Source organism: Branchiostoma floridae, chromosome 12 (genome assembly GCF_000003815.2).
Source record: "Branchiostoma floridae strain S238N-H82 chromosome 12, Bfl_VNyyK, whole genome shotgun sequence".
Taxonomy (NCBI): Eukaryota; Metazoa; Chordata; class Leptocardii; order Amphioxiformes; family Branchiostomatidae; genus Branchiostoma; species Branchiostoma floridae.
This window is the reverse complement of record NC_049990.1, coordinates 506,827-520,576: the sequence shown is the minus strand read 5'-3', so window position 1 is coordinate 520,576 and position 13,750 is coordinate 506,827. Positions and strand designations below refer to the sequence as shown.

The following is a 13,750-nucleotide window of genomic DNA, read 5'->3' as shown; positions in this document are numbered from 1 at the left end:
CCATCGTCACGTGGTGTCTGCTGCACCTGGGGGGGGGGGATGGTTGACGTTCTTACTCTCAACACTAAGAGTTTACCAAGGAGCTTCTATATCAGCCCCTTAACTGGACAGTGTTCTTACTCTCAACACTCACTTTTACTTCACCGTTAACTGGACAGACAACTGGCATTGCACATTAAACTTTCAACACTTCACCTTAAAGCTGGGACTGTCGACATTGTACATGTGACGTTCTGACTCTCAACACTAAGAGTTTTACCAAGGAGCTTTTATATCAGATCCTTTACTGGACAGTGTTCTTACTCTGAACACTCACTTTTACTTCACCCTTAACTGGACAGACAGTTGGCATTCCACATGAAACTTTCAACACTTCACCTGAAAGCTGGGAGAGAGATAGTTAACATTGTAACACTAAGTTTACTTCACTTTAACTCTGATGTATGTTGTTTGTCCATACCTTATTACAGATCCAGTGCATGAGGATGTGTGGTCCTATAGACCAGGTTGTTTGTTTAGTTGTTTATTTGTTTGTTTGTTTGTTTGTGCATACCTTATAACAGGCCCAGTGTGCCAGGATGCGGCTGACACCCTCAGCATCCGGCATCTTCAGGTACTGGCAGATGCGGATAGCCAGCGGGTACTGTCTTCTCAGGACCAGTCTGTGGGGCATAAAAACTCAAGATACAAAATACATGCGCAGTGGTGCCGTACTCAAGCTAAGAGCTTTTTTAGTGGCACAACTAACTAAATACCTTTGGTAACAAGGGTACGGTATCGTCATTATGGGTATGTATAGCAGAGGTGATCATTTTCCAGAGGCAGAAAAACTGAAGGCACAGGAGACTGGATGTGCACTATAAGTGGACAAAATGCTTTCAATATCTCTTCTGTCTGCATAAAGTGACGTCACAGAAACGGTGGATTCCTCATTTATCTACAACTTAAAGAATGGAGTTGGTCAGTCAAAAATTTGTGTCAGTTTAATTTTTGTGTTTAGCTGTCACAGTTCAACTTTGCCTGAATCATTTCTACCACAGTTAAAAAAAAAACTGTCAGCTTCTCCAGTAGGGCCACAGAGAAGACATGATCTGTCAGTACTGAACATCTACAGAAGGAACCAAGAAAAGACAAGATCTCCTCACCTGTCTGTCAGTACTGGCATGGATAGCTGCTCCAGTCTGGGTGGGGGTTAAGGTGGACATCATGTGGTTTTAACACAAACTGAACAAAACTATCAATCAGTTATGGCAAATAATAGTTACTCAAGCAACTGGATAATAATTTTGGACAATCATATCCCGACTTGCTTGAGTAACTATTGTTTGGTGTATCTTATTACTTGGATGTCCAACATTCATTGACAAAGTATGTACTTATGGGAGCATTTATGAATTATGTATGTACTTATGGGTGCTCATGTTACAATTTTAAGACTTTATATCCGTACACAAAATAAGGCGCTTACAAACAAGCTTTCTATCAGTCCTCTGATCCTTCTCAAGTTGAAATGACCCAATTACTAAGTCACACATCCAGAATGGAAGTGTGACATCAGTAAAGGGTCAAAGGTGCATTTATAAGTGTATTTATGGGTATCTATGTTTGTATTATGAATTATAAGTATTTGTGTGTGTATTTGTGTGTGTATTTATGTGTATTTGTGATTTGTGGTGTATTTATGAAGGATACTGTGCGCAGGAGAGCGGGATCCCTATAGTGAAGTCTCGGCCTGTGAGTATCTATGTGTGCATGTATGTATGTATTATGTGTGTGAGGAAGTAAGTACATTAAAAAGAAAGATACTGTGACCAGGTATCTATGTGTGTATTTATGTGTTGTAAGTATCTATGAACAAGGATGCTGTGCACAGGAGAGCGGGATCCCGATGGTGAAGTCTCGGACCGAGTTCAGCACTCGCAACATTCTGCACATCCGCACAAACGGTTCCGGGTTCATGTCGCTCAGGAAACACTTTCCAAATGATGCTGCCTGGAAAAGAATCAATAATCAATAAATAATCAATCATGTTGCTCAGGAAACACTTCCTGAATGACACGGTCTGAGGGAGGGAGGGAAAGTAATCAAGACATAATCGACAACAATTAACAGTAAAAAATGAACAATCTCAGTCTAAACTAACATGTGTCATACATGCATAAGCTGAAAAAAAGACAACTACAGAGTAACATCCTGTGCGTCGTTGGTTCGTGCTCGCACCCCGCCACCTGGATGGTTGTACCAAGGTTGTACCATGGTTGTACCTACCCCGAGCAGCATCCTCTGTGTGGTTGTACTGAGGTTGTACGGAGGTTGTACCATGGTTGTACCTACCCTGAGTAACATCTTCTGGGTGGTCGGTTCGTGCTCGCACCCCGCCACCTGGATGGTTGTACCCTGGTTGTACTGAGGTTGTACCATGGTTATACCTAGGTTGTACCTACCCTGAGTAACATCCTCTGCATGGTCGGTTCGTGCTTGCACCCCGCCGCCTGTGTGTGGTTGTACCATGGTTGTACTGAGGTTGTACCATGGTTGTACCTACCCTGAGCAGCATTCTCTGTGTAGTCGGTTCGTGCTCGCACCCCGCCGCCTGCGTGTGGTTGTACTGAGGTTATAGCATGGTTGTACCATGGTTGTACCATGGTTGTACCTACCCTGAGTAACATCCTCTGCGTGGTTGTACCAAGGCTGTACCAAGGCTGTACCTACCCTGAGTAGCATTCTCTGCGTCGTCGGTTCGTGCTCACACCCTGCCGCCTGGATGCACTGGTCCACCGCCACCTGCAGCCGGTCCTGGATCATCCGGATGTACTCGTCTGCCTTCGGACTCCCGTTCTGTTAACAAACAAATAAACAAACAAACATAACCCATCCACACATACTCATCTGCCATCCACACATACTAGTACTCTTCGGACTCCCATTCTGTAAATAAACACACAAACAAACAAACTTATCCACACATACTAATCTTGCCATATAAACCCAGTACATGGACCAGTGTAGGTGCAGGTAGCTGCTAAGAATGTATCCTCTTGCCAAATGTGTTAATTTCATTACACCTTAAGTTACTCGGGGGAAGGTCTAACAATGATTCCAGCATCTAACCGCACCTGTATATAATATAATATAGCACACCTGGAACTCTCTGGAGGCTTCATACAGCATGGCACCTGGCTCGATGGACCCATCTTAAACACACACTTCACAACACTGACCGAAGAAGAGGGTGTAAATGATATATTATTATTATTATATAATACAGACTCAACACTGCAATGCTTAGATCTGCCACTTTAGAAGTCTACAATGTTTTATTATTTTAAGTCTAGAAACTGAAACCATTAAAAAACCTACAGAGCATTGGAATAGTGCTGCAAATCATTCTTCTATGTATAATGGGTGGGGCAACTACTCTCTCTGCACAGCCAGGAATTGACCTTCATGTAAACAACACTAACTGACCATAGAAGCTCTGGAAAAATGGCCATCAACTCTCCTCTACTTCGCTCTTGATCTTTCCTTTTACCATAAGCTCCAAAACACATGAATGCCTGCCAATATAATCTGTTCATTTTCAAATCAGTCCTACATCCAGTCCACTGATTTTTTTCAGGTCCGTTTTTCTTTACCGGTCCCACAAGAAAAAATGGTTTTGTACTGGTACCCATTCCTAGTGTTTAGGGTTGTTGGCTTGGAATCCAAAGGTTCTTGGTTCAAATCCCTAGTGGGTTTAAATGCTGTGACCTTGCACGGACATACACACACACAAGAAGTTCAACAAGTCTGGTTTTACTCACTGGGAACTTTGTGCAGAAACTCGTGGCTGTAGTTACTGAGGATGCGGAGTCCGTCCAGCTCTGGGACAAGGTGTACAGTACTGTCCACGTTATACTTCACATAGTCCTTCCCTGGGCCCACCATCAGCAGTATGTTCTCCCAGTAACCTACTATAGCACCTGTACCACACCTGTGGAACAAAGGACAGGTAAGACAGGTGAGACAGGTGTGACAGGTGAGACAGTACTGTCTACGTTATACTTAACGTAGTCCTTCCCTGGGCCCACCATCAGCAGTATGTTCTCCCAGTAACCTACTATAGCACCTGTACCACACCTGTGGAACAAAGGACAGGTGTGACAGGTGTGACAGGTGAGACAGGTGGGACAGGTGTGACAGGTGACACAGGTGAGACAGGTGTACAGTACTGTCCACGTTATACTTCACATAGTCCTTCCCTGGGCCTACGATCAGCAGTATGTTCTCCCAGTAACCTACTATAGCACCTGTACCACACCTGTGGAACAATGGACAGGTGTGACAGGTGTGACAGGTGAGACAGGTGGGACAGATGTACAGTACTGTCTACGTTATACTTTACATAGTCCTTCCCTGGGCCCACTATCAGCAGTATGTTCTCCCAGTAACCTACTATAGCACCTGTACCACACCTGTGGAACAATGGACAGGTGAGACAGGTGTGACAGGTGAGACAGGTGCACAGTACTGTCTACGTTATACTTCACATAGTCCTTCCCTGGGCCCACCATCAGCAGTATGTTCTCCCAGTAACCTACTATAGCACCTGTACCACACCTGTGGAACAATGGACAGGTGAGACAGGTGTGATTCTCATATAGGACTGTTTAGCCACAGCCAATGCTGTAAGGCTGATATCAATTAGGATTTTACCATGGTCAATACTGACTAAAGGAAACCATATATACATGTAGTGAGTACTCACCATGCCAGTTGTTTGGGTCTTTGCGGACACTTGGTATCAAACTCACAGTACGCTCTCTGGGGGATCAAAGACACAAAACCTCAACACTAGAAACATTCACAAAATGTATGATACTGTGTACAATATCAATGTGTTACACCAAAGGCTGGTTGTAGCTTCAGCGCATCCATTAGAACAAGAGAGCTAATAAAATTCTTGTCAAAGTCGTGACTAACCTACTTCCTTGTGATCTAAGGTAAGGATAGCCTGCTGACGAGTCTAACGTTGTAAACATCCCAAGTCTAATATTGTTGACATCCATCCACTGTGTTTTTTAAATGTTTTACATGTAGATGGAATGCTGGACTCCCGGATCCTGAATTAAAATCTAAAGGTACTGGGTTCAAATCCTAAGCAGGCCCAAATGTTGTGACCTTCAGAAAGCACTTAACACCTATTTTCTCATTCAACCCAGGAAAATTGGACCAGACATAAAGTTAAAAGCTGGAGGCCCATCTCTGAGGAGAGCCACACGTCAAGCACATTAACATTTAAAGATCCCACCATTATACTAAAATGTATAAAAAAGAGTACGGGGGCCCTTCCCAGTGTGAGTGGATCAAACCTTACAGTCCAGTCTTACAGCTTGTAACTTCCGTACAAAACTGGTGTCATGCCTAAAGGCACTTTTTTCGTTTTCATTTACCTCAGCTTTAGCACAAAACAAAGATCTAAGAACCACTCCAATGTTTTGTGTTACTGTACTGTATTGTGATGACAAATGTTTGTTCACTTTTAACTCAAAAACATTAAGGCTTTACCCCTCAGGGAAGCAATCATGAGGAAGTCCCATAAAGATGTAGTTTTAGGAAAGAAGCTTTCAACAGTTATGTCAAACGAACAAACAAACAAACAAACAAACAAACAAACAAAACGACGCACCTCCAGATCGGATGACCCTATCCACAGCAGCCCCGTGTTGGTGAACAGCGCCAGGTACTTGTTGTTGAAGGAGACCGCCATTTCTGTGTACGCTTCGACCTGCTGGCTTACTGGGGCAAGCTGGAGACAACAAGTAAACAAGTAAACAAACAAACACACGGCCATTTCTGTGTACGCTTGTACCTGCTGACTTACTGGGGCAAGCTGGGGACAACAAATAAACAAGTAAACAAACAAACAAACACACGGTCATCTCTGTGTACGCTTCGACCTGCTGGCTTACTGGGGCAAGCTGGGGACAACAGATAAACAAGTAAACAAATAAACACGCGGCCATCTCTGTGTGTGCCTCTACCTCTGCAGGAATGTCTGGCAGCCAAGGTTGATAAATGACTAATTCTTCTAACTCTGAACTGTACTTCCTCTCACCTCCCGACCCTTTGCCCGTCTGGTTTCTGGTACCATGGGAAACATGCATCAACAGAATGGACAAATAGACCCACCTGTCTGGAGTACTGCCCGCCGTGGTCCAGCAGGTACAGATCGTTTTCCCGCGCCAGCAGCACGCGGGACTGTCGGTCCTGGGAGATCACCACCCAGCTGCTGGGAGGGGCGTCCAGACCTGGCAGGGACGGAAAATCACACACAAGACTAATTTCTCTTTTTTTTCTTGCTTAAAATGTGCAACATAAGCTCTAAAATGCATTTTGCAGTTAACATTGGGTCTCCCACCACTGTTCCCATACCCTCAGGATCTCCCACCACTGTTCCCATACCCTCGGGTCTCCCACCACTGTTCCCATACCCTGGGGATCTCCCACCACTGTTCCCACACCTTCGGGATCTCCCACCACTGTTCCCATACCCTTTGGATCTCCCACCGCTGTTCCCGTTCCCTCGGGATCTCCTACCACTGTTCCCACACTCTCGGGATCTCCCACCACTGTTCCCCTACCCTTCAGATCTCCCACCACTGTTCTCCTATCCTTCAGATCTTCCACCACTGTTCCAACACCTTCGGGATCTCCAACCACCGTTCCTTTTCCCTCGGGATCTCCCACCACTGTTCCCATACCCTCGGTATCTCCCACCAATGTTCTTGTACCCCCAGGATCTCCCCTTGCTGTTCCCCTACCTGGCACGTCGGCCATCCTGCGAATGCGGGGCTCGTCCACGTTGTTGACCATGAAGATGCGGTATGAGCTGGTCATGACCGCCAGCCCCGTGCCCTGGTGGCTGTTGAAGATGCGGCAGTCTCGCACCTTCATCTCCTTCGCTTCCTGCAGAGGGAAACGGCAAAAAACATCAGTTTTCAATGTGACGTCTCCGCTGCAAATTCCTGACAATGCAAATTCATGTACTACTTCAACATGCACTATAGAATTTTCTCAATGCAAAAACATTGTAAAAACTGATTTTTTCTTCTACAACGAAATAAAGTCCCGGCAAATAAAACAGATAGATATCAACAACACAAGTAGCCAGGGTTCTAGACCTCTTTATAAAAAAAAAACATAGACATAAACCGAGTCGACTCACGGTGCCCATGCTGAAGGTACGTTTGAACTGCCCGAAGATGTCGTAGACGAGAACGCTGCCATCCTCCTGCACACACAGCAGCTCCTCGCTGCAGGACCAGCCCAGGTGGATCACATGGCCACTGTTCCACTGGACAAATAAGGAAACAGGTCAGAGTTCAGAGTTCATCACATGGCCACATCAAATAAGGAAACAGGTCAGAGGTCATCACATGGCCACTGTTCCACTGTGCAAATAAGGAGTAAGGTCAGAGGTCATCACATGGCCACTGTTCTACTGGGCAAATAAGGAATAAGGTCAGAGTTCATCACATGGCCACTGGACAAATAAGGAAACAGGTCAGAGTTCATCACATGGCCGCTGTTCCACTGTGCAATAAGGAAACAGGTTAAAGTTCATCATATGACCACTGTTCCACTGGGCAAATATGGAAACAGGTCAGAGTTCATCACATCACTACTGTTCCACTAGGCCACAGCATCCCTGGCCCATCAGAATTTTATCCTTGTCAGAGGATGCTGTCTTGTACGCGCACCAGCTTCGTCTCTCACTCACTCGCTCCCCTTACCCGTATAGACGAGATCTCCCTGCCAGAGGAGGTGTAGATGTAGATGGCAGGGCGAATGCTGCCCTGTACGCGCACCAGCTTTGTCTCTCACTCACTCACTCACTCACTCACTCACTCACTCCCCCAAACTCCCTCCCTCCCTCCCCTTACCCGTATAGATGAGATCTCCCTGCCAGAGGAAGTGTAGATGTAGATAACAGGGCGGATGCTGCCTTGTACGCGCACCAGCTTAGTCTCGTCCCGTATCAGCGCGATCGGCCCGCCGTACGGCGCCGCGGCGACCACGAACTTGTCCAGGTCGATGTCGCGCCATCCCATGGAGTAGATCTCCTGCTTCCTGGTGTCAGAAACGGGAAATTCAGCTTTCAGAACAGTATAAACTGATCATCGGGTGGGGGAATATATACCTGATATCTACATGTAGAAATAAGAGATTCACAAGTGTAGATACTAGATTACCCTGACAATATAAAACAGTTACTGATCAATAAGGGTGGGGCAAAGCACTTCCTGCATGTAACAGATTACTAGTGTAGATAATTTGTCATGATAATAATAACCCACAAAACACACACACACACACATTTATACACTCACACACACACACACACATTCACACACACACACATACACAAGCACACACATTCGCGCACGCACACGGACTCGCACACACACACATGCACACAGACACACACACACATTCATTCTTCCATCTTTAGTACCTTGATACCATGCCAACTACGGTCGAAGTCGGCGGCCTTAATAGTAACGTTAGTTCCAGAGTATTAGAGTCAGTGAGTATGTTGCATGCACTTACTTATATTTTACTTTATCTATCAAGATATATTTCCAGGTGCTGTGTTGTTTGTACAACTGTGAAATCCGTTGTTCTGGTCCTTGTTTAACGTCTATTTCTCCCCTAGACATGGTCTCATACACTGTAGATGATCTGTTCGGGAGGGTGGGTCTGCCTTGGGCCGAAGTAGGCCGTCTGAAAACCTTTTTTCCCGCAACATAACAACAGCTCCAGCACCTCTCCTACAAGCTAAGATACTACTTCTCAAGTTCACATGCAGCTTGTGCCCGTGACGTAGCCGTGTAGAAATACCTGACCTGTAAAACACCTGGCCCAGCGGGTTCCAATCGCCAGTCACATGCGCCATCTTGCTTCCTCCCTATCTACAGGTCAAAGGTCACCATGTTACATACCTGATTACCCACTAAGTGTGCGACATGTCAGCATGTCCATGTTTTCAATGTATAATTTGCTGCTGCCCCAAAAAAAGTGTACTGGTATGTGCGATAAGTTATTTTGACTATATGTACATAGTGCTTTTTAACAATCATGAAATGAAATCATTAGTTTGGTGATAAAAACATATCCAGTTGCTAGAGTAACTGCTATTTGGCATATCTTATTACCTTGATGTCTAACATTCATTGACGTTTCTCTCACTTATTGTTGCCTGCTGGTCTGTTAAAATTATCTTGATACTCTCTCTATATTATGTTATCGCATCTATCCTAAGATAAAACGTTTGCAGACATTTGTGTTGGGCAGTTGCAAAGTTTCATTTTCCCCTCAAGAATGAAGACTTGCAGCAGCATAAAAGTTTCTTGACTGAGACAACTTTTCATACTGCAAGTTTCTGGAACTGCCATTTTTTATCAGATGAGAGAAAAGTGTGCAAGTTATGCTGTCTTTATTGTTCCAAACTTTCAATGTTCTCTGATGTTTTTCCATACCACATTCATAAAATTAAATTTCCATGGCAAACAAACACATAGAAGACAACCCGTAAAACTTGGAAGTAACTTTATTAATATCATAAAGACTATCTTACAATGAACATAGAAACTTGTATCTTCAACTTAAACTTAACAATATGTGGAAAAGCTAGTATCATAGTACAGTTTACAGCCTTACTTTGTAAGATACATTTTTCAAACTTTGACGCAGAAATCATATTTTAACAAAAAGCCTTGGTCACAATACAACAAGGTAGTATAAATAAAAGACTGTCAAGTACATGTGTACAAACAAAATGTAAAAATCATCAGACAACATGAGGAATATTCCACTTCACTTCATGAAAACAAAATAAAAGTTAACAATTTTCCTCCAAGGTAAAATAAATGTCAGTTGGAGTAAAACATAAAGAAAACTTCTATTCCTGAAATTTGACTTCCTTTTTAGGACTTTCTATCTTTCTTGGCTCACCTTACACTATGTAAGAATATGTCCTGTAAACTATGTTCATGAAGATACAAAATGATCAACAACGTTATCAATAATACCTCTAAACTACAAAGGTAAATAATTGATAATGATATACTAGTAGGTTATCAATATTCTATATTGGTCCTACAACACTGAGGGATTTCTCATCTGGGCTCTCATTGGCTGTAACCCGTAGCAACCAGCATGAGGTGGCGCCACACCATTGGTTCTCCAGAGTTGAGACATACTGCTATCCACCCAGTGTTAGTTAAGTGTTACCAGGGTAACCAGAAGTCCAAGCAGAGTAGGCTTACTGTTACCATGGTAACCTGCATAATGGGTAAACTGTTACCAGGGTGACCAGAACAGTGCAAGAACCCTGTACATCTGGTACATAAGTGACAGAAGGGCTCCCATTGGTTGGTACTGTGGGCCTGACTCGACTGCTGATTGGTTCGTAGCCACTCGCTACTTTTTTTTGTCCTTTTTTCCTTATAAGGACATGTGGAAGGTCAGCGGAGGTCGTTCACTCCCAGGTTTTGGGTTTGGAGACATCAGACAACATGAGGAATATTCCACTTCACTTCATGAAGAGAAAACAAAACAAAAGTTAACAATTTTCCTCCAAGGTAAAATAAATGTCAGTTGGAGTAAAACATAAATAAAGAAAACTTCTATTCCTGAAATTCGACTTCCTTTTGAGGACTTAATTACAAAATGATCAACGACGTTATCAACAATACCTCTAAACTACAAAGGTAAATAATTGATAATGATATACTAGTAGGTTATCAATATTCTATATTGGTCTTTGCAACCTACAACTAGTACAAGAATACAGAGGGATTTCTCATCTGGGCTCTCATTGGCTGTAACCCATAGCAACCAGCATGAGGTGGCGCCACACCATTGGTTCCCCAGAGTTGAGACATACTGCTTTCCTCCCAGTGTTAGTTAAGTGTTACCACGGTAACCAGAAGTCTAAGCAGAGTAGGCTTACTGTTACCATGGTAACCTGCAGAGTGGGTAAACTGTTACCAGGGTAACCAGAACAAACCCTGTACATTTGGTACATAAGTGACAGCATGGCTCCCATTGGTTGTTACTGTGGGCCTGACTCGACTGCTGATTGGTTCGTAGCCACTCGCTACTTTTTTTTTGTCCTTTTTTCCTTATAAGGACGTGTCGGAGGTCAGCAGAGGTCGTTCACTCCCAGGTTTTGGGTTTGGAGACGGTCCGGCGCAGAGTGTACCTGACCTGCGTGCTCTGTGCCTGCCTGGTCACCGCTGGGCTCTGATTGGCTGGGGGGTTGTCGGGCGTCGGCTCTGTGGGTGGGCGGGGCTGTTGCTGTTCTGGCTGCTCCTCTTCAGTTCTAAGACTGGAGGTATAAACAGTTTTCATTCATCATTTGTGTTTTCATCCATACAATAAAACATGCTAAATGTGGGAGAGCATTTTTTTCTTATGTAGGATCATTTCATTGTTAGGCCATGTTGATTTGATTATATGGATGACATCCGCGCTCGCATCAATTTTCGGCCGTTTCCAAAAAAAAAAAAGTTTTCAACCACACAGTAAATTGCGCAAAGCAGCTGTAAAATGAGCACATATATGTCGTAGATTGAAAAAAAGCATCAGAAAACAGATAGCTAATGCCGTAGAATGCCAAAATAAATCTAAAGTGAAAGAATAAGATGTGAAAGGACAGAAAGAAAAAAATCTATTGTTGGTATTGTCCATTTTCTAATTGGCGAAACCCGTTCCACTGATTTTTTTCAGGTCTGTTTTTTTCGGATCGGTCCTCGTCCAAGAAGAAAAAAACGTTTTGCACCGGTAAGATGTACTGGTCCCTACACCTAACAGCTGGTATACCATACTATGTGTTGTTAGTCCTATGTTCAACCTTCCTAACCACTTAGATTTCATACTGAAGGCAACTTTTTTTTTTGGGCCAAACTTTTTTTTTATTCGCTCGCTCGCATCAGTTTTGGAGTTCCCAGAGAATGTCATCCATATAATCAAATCAACATGGCCTTATACCTAAAAAAAGGATCCTAGTGAAAATCTCAGCAGATAAAACTATGACATGTTAGCTAAGAAAATCCTGTCCTCCAATTCAGGATCTGTTTTGATGTTTTGTGCAGGAGACAGGAAGCCAGCCTTCATGGCCCTTCCATGTAAGACGAAGCCAACCAGCTCTACTTTCCTATGATAATCTTTTCCCTACAACTCAATGTGAAGTGGCCAAATTTTGAGTAATTAATTGCGTTTCTCACTTTTAGCATAACACATTTGTGAGCCTCCTGAATTTAGCATAAGTGTTTTCAGGACCCCCCCATGCAAACCCTCAAGAAAGACTCCACTCACAGTGCTGTGACCTGCGGGTCAGTCTCACACCGGTGTTGCACCTCCAGAGCTTCCTTCACCCGCAGCAGTGTCTCATAGTTCTTTCTGCCGCGGATCTGAAACGGACAAAATAAACATGGAACCTCCGTACAAAATAAGCTCGCATACTCAGCTTAAAATAAACACAGAGCCTCTGCACAAGATAAACTTGGGAGCTCTGCTTAAAATAAACAGAGCCTCTGCACAAAATAAACATGGAATGTCCATACAAAATAAACTCTGGTTCTCTGCATAAAATAAACATGGAACAATACCAATAAACAAAACCTCTGGAAAATTCAAATGATACAAAAAATTACTGCACTTAGTGCCAAGTCATATCACATGTTCCTCAAACATTCAATTTTCAATTCAGTTCATTTCACTTTCTTCTTCTGCAACTGTTGGACTCTTGTTTTGCTGAAATATTTTGTCTGCCTGACCCAATATTGTTTTCTTGTTTTTTGTCTATTTGTTTGTTTGTGTAATCTTACCTGCCAGTGAACATTAAAAACCTCCCCGTCATGCGCCACGCCGTTGCTACTGCTGGTGACGCTGGTCTTCTTACGTTTCTTCTGAGACGTCTTGGAGTCTGGGAGAAGAAAGGCGTGTCACATTGTCAGGGAGACTTCAAGACTCAGGAAGATAAATCAGTGACATGCCTGAGGGTTTGTGTGAAATGGACTGAACATTTGTATTTCCTGAGCAAAACCTGTACATGTGACCATTTTTGCAGTTATATATTTTTTCTGTTTTGCATTTCGGTGGTGCTTTAGATTATCTTTCCCAGCACTAAAAATCCCAGGTACTCTAGTGGCCACCTGTCACCATTTTCTTGAAGTGCCTTCACAAAGGAACAAGACATTGAAAATCTCCTCGGATGTTTCTCAGACGTTACCTGTCATCAGCCGTTTCTTCGACCCAGGTGCGGGCTGCGGAAGGAGCGCGTCCTCGTCTTGTTCTCGGTCTCGTCCGGGACAGGAGCAGATCTTGATATTCACGGCCTGACGACCCAAGACTGCGCCACTGGGGGAAAAGGAACACATAGTCGTATATTGTTTACTTATATGCACAAGTACATGATACACGATGTGATTAACAATAGATAAAACAGGTGCAGGAGGGTAGAAAAGGCATGTAAAGCTTATACTAACCCTCCCCCTCTATACTTAAAAAAATTGATTACAATTGATAAATAATAAAGAAATACATAGAATGTGACAATGATACAATATGAATAATAAAAAAATTACCGGTATGAATTAGGATAAGAACATGCTAGTATGGTTTGTCATATGGGTTTGATAGAACAGAACCCCCCCCCCCCTCAGGATGCCCCCCTCAGATAGCCCCCTACAGTAAACCCCTT

General features: G+C 43.5%; 2 protein-coding genes across 2 annotated transcripts in view; both read right to left on the bottom strand.

Moving 5' to 3' along the window:
• The window catches only part of LOC118427888 (vacuolar protein sorting-associated protein 16 homolog), a 17,658-nt gene extending 8,683 nt beyond the window's left edge, over positions 1-8,975 (bottom strand). The window contains exons 1-16 of the mRNA XM_035837850.1: positions 8,889-8,975; positions 7,926-8,112; positions 7,208-7,336; positions 6,804-6,948; positions 6,172-6,290; positions 5,669-5,788; positions 4,748-4,803; positions 4,377-4,599; positions 4,115-4,119; positions 3,804-3,973; positions 3,142-3,194; positions 2,713-2,838; positions 1,865-1,992; positions 1,146-1,181; positions 554-662; positions 2-26 (exon numbers count right to left, since the gene is read on the bottom strand). Coding sequence (XP_035693743.1) covers positions 2-26; positions 554-662; positions 1,146-1,181; positions 1,865-1,992; positions 2,713-2,838; positions 3,142-3,194; positions 3,804-3,973; positions 4,115-4,119; positions 4,377-4,599; positions 4,748-4,803; positions 5,669-5,788; positions 6,172-6,290; positions 6,804-6,948; positions 7,208-7,336; positions 7,926-8,112; positions 8,889-8,938 — 1,681 coding nt within the window. The 5' untranslated portion in view covers positions 8,939-8,975. The remainder of the gene's footprint in view (position 1; positions 27-553; positions 663-1,145; positions 1,182-1,864; positions 1,993-2,712; positions 2,839-3,141; positions 3,195-3,803; positions 3,974-4,114; positions 4,120-4,376; positions 4,600-4,747; positions 4,804-5,668; positions 5,789-6,171; positions 6,291-6,803; positions 6,949-7,207; positions 7,337-7,925; positions 8,113-8,888) is intronic.
• A 599-nt stretch (positions 8,976-9,574) lies between these two features.
• Positions 9,575-13,442, bottom strand: LOC118427842 (cellular tumor antigen p53-like). The gene is made up of 5 exons (XM_035837814.1): positions 13,280-13,442; positions 12,876-12,973; positions 12,364-12,458; positions 10,740-11,374; positions 9,575-10,073 (listed from the first exon to the last, which is right to left on the bottom strand). Exons 1-4 carry the CDS (start codon positions 13,425-13,427, stop codon positions 11,203-11,205), a joined length of 513 nt encoding a protein of 170 aa, XP_035693707.1. The 5' UTR covers positions 13,428-13,442; the 3' UTR covers positions 9,575-10,073; positions 10,740-11,202.
• Between the last annotated feature and the right edge of the window lie 308 nt (positions 13,443-13,750).